The following is an 8,274-nucleotide window of genomic DNA, read 5'->3' as shown; positions in this document are numbered from 1 at the left end:
TTTATAGACCAATAAAAGAGAGGCACAGAGGCTTTTCGGAGCTCTCGCATGCCATCTCACCTGAAGAAACATGTTGTCCGTGTGTTTCTCTATCTGAGCGAGGTCCGTTGATGGTGTTCAACGTACATTACCAGTCTATTCCTCTGGAGAGGAATAAGTTCATCCTGCAGGCGCAGGACCCCGAGAGTAAAATCTCACACCTGTTTACTCAAAGAAAAATACCTTTCATTGGTTCCTGAACAAAAAAAAAATCCTGTCTTTTTTGCTCTGTACATCTACATGATTTACTTTAGTATTAATTCATAATATAATTCTAGATTTAGAAAGTATCTGTAAAACTAGTCATTATCTTTCCATTAGGATATTTGTTTCCCTTCACCACATACTTGATTATTTAATAGCAATTTTTATATTAGTTGAGATGCAGGGTTTGGGTTTTTTTTTGTTAAAAAATATTAAATCCATCTTATTCTAGTCACTCTTTGCTCTCCTGTAAGAACTACCCACAAACAATTTATGAATGTGGATGAGAAAGAAAAAATACACAAATACATACATGCATATATAGAAAATAATAATTTTAAAATTAGTATAAAAATATGAACACCCTCAAAACCTACCTGGTTAAAACTGCTGTGCCATGTAAGGGCATCTTCATGGATAGTAAACACCTTGCTAGAAGAAGCCCAAGGCTCTAGTTTTCCAACTTTGATGTGATGAATGGATTGATTTGGGAATGTGATCCAATTTACAATATCAAATCCAGTTATCAGTTCTCCATTCTGATCAAAAGAAACCTGATCTCCTGCACTGTTGTTAAATGTGACTTTTTTTAAGAAAGAATGGAGCTACATGATAAAGGAGAGCGCAAGAGCACCTGTCATAATTATACATTAGTTTTGTTTTTCTTCATTTGTCCATTCATTTGAACTTGACTACACAGAAGTTTATGAGGATACGATAATGGTCTATTGAATTTAAAATAGGAAAAGAATACAAAAAGCAATAATAAACTCTGATAATGCTTACATCAATTAGATCTATTGCAGACAAGCAGCTGAAAGCCCATTTTATATTGCCCTTCCTGAACCCTCACAAACAGACAAAAGAAATTCAAAAATTAAATAGGAAATTTCCAGTTTAGATAGGAAAATAAGAATGCTTTAAAATGGAAACTAGAAAAAATTCTCAGGTTGTTTTCTAAAAGAGGGTTTCAAGCATCAAATAAAGAGAAGATCCTAAAATTACCAAACTAGATCTAATTCTGTCTAGGAAGAATTCATCATGGTCACTAAACTGGGTTTACTGTATATTAAAGGACATTAAGTTTTGTGCTTTTGAATTGGTGTTTATTCCTGATAATGGCCTCGACTAATCCCTACAATTTTCTTGGTAAGATTTCTGAAATAGTGTGTCATTGTTTCTTTCCTAGGACTAAGAGAGAATGACTGGCTGAATCTTACCCAACTACCATGTAGCTAAGGCTAGAACAATTTCATGTTCTCCCAATTTCCAGTCTTCTGCCTTAATTATTACACCAAACTGGATCTGAAAGGGCATTAAAATAACTACTCTATTACTACTAGTGCTGTTGCTAAACAATAATAATTATTGTTGCTGTTATTTTAAAAATGAGGCAGAAATCATATTTAAGATACTTTAGTCATAAGGGTGGATCCCAAAACCTTAAAGATGATTTACTAAAATGCAATAATTGCACAATTACTAATTAATAACATAATTGAGAAATATGCTTTATTACCTGCCATGACTGCACATATTGTAGACATGTGTGTTCAATTGTGTTTCCTCTCTGTCTGCAGGAAGATGATAATATGGCCTGTATAGTATGTGCTATTGCATAGACAGAATTATATACACTGTAACTGTGGCTACTCATAGTCATTTCAAAAAAAGCTCCAGGAAGTGTCTCCAGCTTTTCCTGCCCAGTGCAGGTGCCATTGAGATTCTTGGTTGGAGCTTTGGGAAATGCACAGTCAAATGCATGTGCCCACACATTTTTGATAAAACCATCATTTTTAGATAAGAAATGGTTTCTAGTTTGAAGAAACTGTTGGAAACCTGGAACCTCATTTGAATTAACAGTGAAGGACAAAGCACCATGAAAGACTTGGATATCCCACTTTCTTTGATAGAAATATGATGCAAGATCAGTTTGAGCCACCATGATCCACACTTTCCCTTTTGGCTCCTTAGGCACTAATTCCATTTCTGGTAGATAAAGTAATACTCTCAAAACCAACATATTTCTTTCATAAATTATCACAACATTGGCATTACTTCTCATCAAGAAAAGGTACATTTCCACTAGCCAATTCATGTCATCAAGAATAGTACTTAGATAAAAGGGCTTAAATCTTTTCAAGAAAGCAACACAGATTTTGTGAGGAGAAAACATGGAGGAAATAGTATGCACAAATCTTTCTCCATCTTCCTCTTTAAATAGTATTCCAATCCATGTCCACTTGAAGTGCACAAGGAGCTGGACAATCGCTTTGTATTGGTGGGCTTCATTTGGGGCCATCTGATAGAAAGAATGTGCTTCAGAGCTATTATTCTTATGTAGAGGAGAACCATATGTGATCTGTTGAAAGGAGAGTTGAAAGATTTGGAGAAGAATAACAATTACATATTTGCATTTAAATCATGGTTATCAATGGGTTTGAGGACTAGGCAAAAGACAAAATTTGCATTGTGACACTTTGACACAAATTCAGTTTCCACTTTTAATTTTCTGATATGAAGTGAACCATGTGCTAAAATATTCTCACAGAATTATTATACAGAAATATCAACATCTATTCTCTCATTTATCTTGAGAGTTAAATTCTCATAATATGGTACGTCAATATGTTGGCTGATGTTTGGAAAATCTCTTTTTCCATCTATGATATGAGCTTTGTTAACAATGTCCCATCTGCTTAACAGAGAACATATTTATTTGTTTTTTTCCCTTTTCTCCTAAACCTTTTTAGATTGTATCTATACATTATAGTCTATTAACTGTAATGTAATACCTTTTTTAAAAACTAAAGGAAATTTTAATAATTTTTTAATTTTAATTTTTTAAATAAAATAAAGGATATACTCAAATAAGAAGCAGGAGTCATTTTGACATGCAGGATCATTTGATATAGGAGAACTCCAACTTGATTTTCCTTAATTACACATTGTTTTATTAGTTTTATTTGTTTCCTCTCCCATTTTATTTGGTGAAGGTCAAGGCAGCATACATATAGTGCATCTTGCCATTATTTACCCAGAACAAGAAATCTGTAAAAAAAGGTCTGACAAAGGTTGACTGCTACAATGTTATCCAATGAGGGGTTTTTTGTGACTGTTCCAGTCCAAGACTATACCACTACATTATACTATGTCTCATTGAGCCCAATTATTGGAATATAAATTGTTTGTAGAGACCTTGATACCTACAAGAGAGCTGTACATTTTGTGAAATGATTCAATATGTCCATTTTATTCATATGGTTCTTGTATGTTACCCTTGTAAAGCTGTTAATCATTCTCCTATCACATGAGATTTCCTGCTCTTTTCTCCCCACTATAAACAACACAACCCAGAGTTTAAAATAAATCAGTTTTCTCTTTATTTTAATCTAAGGACACAGCTTCTTATCAATCAGTCCAAAGATGATCTCTGCTTCACTCCATGTAATCTGTTGCTCTTGACATCTTTATCTTTTATGTTATATTGAGCTTATTGAAATTTTTTTATTTGGTTATTATGATCTGCACAGAGTAGTTGAGAATTGGGCAGTTTAATAAAATTTAATAAAATACTATTATATAGAAACTAATGTGAAATTATGATTAAATGGGCTCAAAATATAGGAGAGACAATACCTATGGATACTTGGGAGTTAATCTGGGTGAGAAATGTGAAGTTTACACAAGCTCAAAATTTACGGGAGAATTTTTATAAAATGTTTTATAGATGGCACTTGGACCCTTCAACTATGTCTCGTATCTATGTGAATTATGAATCCAAGTGTTGGAGGTGTGGANAAATTGGAAGAGCCCAATTCTGCCTACAATGGAAGACTGGAGATTGAAAGTTTCGTATCTTGCTGAAATGGCAAAGATTTCGGCTTATCTGAAGAATCATTCAAATGAACAATTTTTATCAATATGGAGAAGATGGATTGTTTATATTCAAAAGAAGCATAGAGTGGTAGAATATAACTTAGGTTTTTAGATTTTTTTATTTTTGTTTATTCTTTCTATCTTTTTAGTAGATTAAGATATTTTGTGGAGTTAGGGATATTAGTATTTGTTTACTCATATATGAATATTATCCTGGGATTAGGTTTGGGAAGTCTGGGGGGGGATGGGGGTTTTTTACTTGTTATTGTGTTTATTATGCTTGTGATTGTCTTTTTTATGATGGAAAATAATAAAAAAAAATTGGAAAAAAAAGAAAAGAAACTAATGTGAAATCACAGCTTCCAGTTCTTTAGCTTTATATATATCTTGAGTTCTTCTCAAGAAGAGCCTAGCATATCATAAATTATTGGTATGGTTAATAATGACATCATACTATTATATAATAATCTTAAATTGGTCACTGACAATTTAGAAACAAGCATAGTTCCAAAGGTTAACTCAGAAAAAAAACCTCTAAACACTTCTTAATTTAGTGCTTTCAATTCACCTTCTCTTATGTTGCATGAATTGTAATTTTGGCTAGGAATGTAAGCCAGCTGTATAATTTTGTGTCAATCTCTCTATCTCTCTCAATATTAGGAAAACAATACTGCATATGAAAATCTTGCCTACAGGGCTTGTCCTTGTAGTTATGGGAAATCAGGATTGACTTGATGGGCCATAACAATCATTCAGGGGAAACCCTTGATTAATTTTTCTATATTTAAGATTGATCCATCAAGGAAGAAAGGGCAGAAATGTAATCAGCAAGGATTTAATTAATGTATGCCACTTTTATTACAACTTTAATGGAAGCTATGCCTTAGAAAGCCTGTTTTTATTATGATGATGATCTATATGAGAACATTATGAGCTATTTTGGGAATTATCACATTCTAATTACTTTGTATACTTCACATTTTTTTAATTTAATCAAAATGTTTTTTACTACTATGTTAAATTTCAAAACACAGTTTACATTACTTATTGTAATATAAGTTGACATTATTTTATGTGTTCAATAAAAATAATCCATCAAAGTCTACAAAACTTAGGAAATTATAGACTATATATTAAATTCCTATAAATTCCCTTAAACTCTCACCTGTGGAACTTTGTAGATGCTCAAAATACGTGCCATCGTGAAAGAGATGCCAGAATAAAGTGCTCCGATGACTGAAATGAGTTTGTTCTGGATTTCACACTTATAATTGGGGATGAATTTCTTTTGTCTGGAGAAAAGTTTTATGGTGGCATATGATGTATATCTTCCAGAATAGTTATCATAGATTCTGCATCCTAGAGTGAGGTTCGGTAAAATCTGAGGGGTTTCATTAATCTCTTTCACAGCAAATACTAAAGCCAAAATATGTTGATAGTATTTGGTAAGAACACTGCAATTATGATTAAATATCACATCAAGGGAAATTCTCAGAAAACTATTTTAAATTTATGCTTCATTGAAGGTCTCTATAATATAGCATGCATTTTGCCAGGGAATCAAAACCATTTCAGACTTTTATTTCATGCATTCTTTAGATGATTTATGTGTGCACTACTTTGCATGGAACAAGAATAAATTTTCGGTAGAACTATCATTCGATTTCCTCAGAATTTCTGCCTCTCCTTAGAAAATTGCTTCTATTTTGTGGGCTAAAAATAGGATAGCTTGTGGCACTATAAAAATATTTTTTCATTTGGCAATATTTTGAGTAATAGTTAAATAGGATACGCAGACAACTTATGCTATTCTCATTTGTCTTTGACATAACTAATGAAAAATCCTTCTTTTCATGTGATTTGTTTAAAGTTGTTTTCTGATAAGGAAGTCAATTTCTTTTAGTCTCAAATATAGTCTAGGCAACTATTTTTGTAGTTAGTACCTCAAGGATCAAATGCAGTGAAAGATGCATACTGTCATTTTTATTTTATGGGCATGCATTACAATATGAATTATTTTGAATAATAATGTGAAATAAGTATAACCAGGTACCTAAGCTCCAATATACAGAGACACACTTGCATACAGATAAAAAAAAGGAGAAGGAAGGAAAAGAAAGAAGGTTTCTCACAAAAAATCATCATTAAATGAATGGTGTGGAGCTTCACCGAATGTAGGAGGGGTTGTAGGGATGGTGATAAGAGATGTGATACCACCAATGATAAAGCCACCAGCCTGAAAATAATTGTGTAAAATGGGAATTGGATCATCTGCCATTTCAGTCATACATACTGTTGGTGGGAAGAACAAGATTGAAAGCAACAGTTGTTTCATTGTTGTGTCAACTCCCAATTATCTTATTCTGAAATTTCTCCACTATTTTCTAACCTGATTTAAACAGTCATTCTGCACTGAGGCTATAAATTCTTTGCATTCTCTTTGAATTTGCTAATGTTTACCAAGTCTACAAAAACAGAATTAACCACACCACTTTCAATAATTATAGGTTGGAAACAGGTTCTCTATTTAAATTTTCTCTATTGCCACTAAATAGTACCCAGTAATAGATATATGTCCATTATGAAGGACCCTGACTAATACAAAAACAACCATTAAGCATATTAAGAAAATATTATGAGATAGAAATGGGGAATCAGATGTACAAATATTAAAGAGGTTCTTTGCCTGTAGAGCCCCTCTCTAAGGGAGATTGGCAGTTAAGAAAAATGAACTATAAATAAATAAAATAAATACATGTAGCACTGTAAGACTAGTCTCCAACGTTGCATGAGTGTATCATCTCAATAACTTTGTAGTAAGTGTTTAGAGAAGTAACCAGTTATTGCCATTGGCCTTTTTAACTCTATAGCCTTTAAGTTAATATCACTCCTAAATACAGTATGTTATTCTACTCTCTAGTACCCTGTTCTACTCCCTTTAGACACAACATTAATATTGAACACTGTTTATTTCTGGATTTTATTGATAAAATAGGATAGTTATATCAAAGCTTGGTTTTAGCAGTCAATAGGAGCATGGTGTCTTGTGTGGTTAGAACACTGGCTTGATAAGCCTATCTTTGAGACCCAAATCTGCCATGGGGCAGGGTGAGATGCCATCCTTTTCTCTATCTCCTGTTGGGGACATGAAAGGAGCCCCCAACTGGGCATCCCCCAAGCAATGGTGATGTCATTGGCTAATTCTTTCAACCCGGAAGTGCCTCAGTGCTTCTGACATGAGTGCAAAGTGATCAGTCAGTTACTGAACTAAAGAGACTTCCTTTTATTAAAACTGGAACTGAACTATGTAAGGTCAAACATTATCTGAAGCATAATTTGGTAATATCACTTGATATTGGTCTAATTTTTTTTCTAGTTAAACAAGTATCTCCAATATATTTGCAAATATTTACTTATTTAGAACAACAGTCATATACAGGTAATCCCCAAGTTATGACAGTTCACATAGTGACCCTTCAAAGTTACGACCTAATCCCCCCAAGTACTTATGACATAGTCCCTAAATTATAGTCCCTAACACCACAGCAGTTATTCATACTTACAAAGGATGGCAGGGGCTCTGTAACATCTGCCCTGCCCATTCCCCCCCAAGTCTCTACAGGCACTACACCTATGGATACTCACCATAAAGCAAAGGCTGGAATGGCCGCATACAGCCCTCTGGGCCTCCTTTCTCATCAGCAAAGGCCTCTGCCAACAAGAACAGAGGGCCGGGGAGATCCGCGCTCCCCTCTGGGGCTATGTTTTCATCAGCAGAGTGCTTGAGGAGGCCTTTGCCGATGAGAACAGAGGCCTGGAGGGAAATGTACTCCTGTCTGGTGCTCCATTTTCACTGGCAGTGCTTGAGGTGCTCCATTTTCACTGGCAGTGCTTTGCTGATGAGAATGGAGGCCTGAAGGGACACGTACACTTCTCCGGGGCTCCATTTTTACCAGCAAAGTGCTTGAGGAAGGCCTTTGCCACCATAAATGGAGGCCCAGAGGAAACATACATCCCTTCTGGCCTCCATTCTTGTTGGCAAAGGCCTCCTAAGCCCTATGGGGCTCTTTGAAGCAGCGCCCACAGGCACTTAAACACTTTTCGGCCAGAGCTGAAAACGTCTGGGGGCCATAATCTAGTGCAACTTCAGGC

At 34.5% G+C, this 8,274-nt stretch overlaps 1 protein-coding gene across 1 annotated transcript in view; it reads right to left on the bottom strand.

Annotated features, from left to right (window-relative positions):
- The window catches only part of LOC107294913 (vomeronasal type-2 receptor 26-like), a 16,915-nt gene extending 8,846 nt beyond the window's left edge, over positions 1–8,069 (bottom strand). Inside the window, exons 1-6 of the mRNA XM_015824182.1 lie at positions 8,052–8,069; positions 7,768–7,936; positions 6,255–6,414; positions 5,288–5,576; positions 1,763–2,605; positions 621–848 (exon numbers count right to left, since the gene is read on the bottom strand). Coding sequence (XP_015679668.1) covers positions 621–848; positions 1,763–2,605; positions 5,288–5,576; positions 6,255–6,414; positions 7,768–7,936; positions 8,052–8,069 — 1,707 coding nt within the window. The remainder of the gene's footprint in view (positions 1–620; positions 849–1,762; positions 2,606–5,287; positions 5,577–6,254; positions 6,415–7,767; positions 7,937–8,051) is intronic.
- Positions 8,070–8,274: the final 205 nt, after the last annotated feature.

Source organism: Protobothrops mucrosquamatus, unplaced genomic scaffold (assembly GCF_001527695.2).
Source record: "Protobothrops mucrosquamatus isolate PMUCROS unplaced genomic scaffold, P.Mucros_1.0 scaffold2150, whole genome shotgun sequence".
Lineage (NCBI taxonomy): Eukaryota > Metazoa > Chordata > Lepidosauria > Squamata > Viperidae > Protobothrops > Protobothrops mucrosquamatus.
Note: the sequence above shows the minus strand (reverse complement) of the source record. Positions and strands in the feature narration are given on the sequence as shown.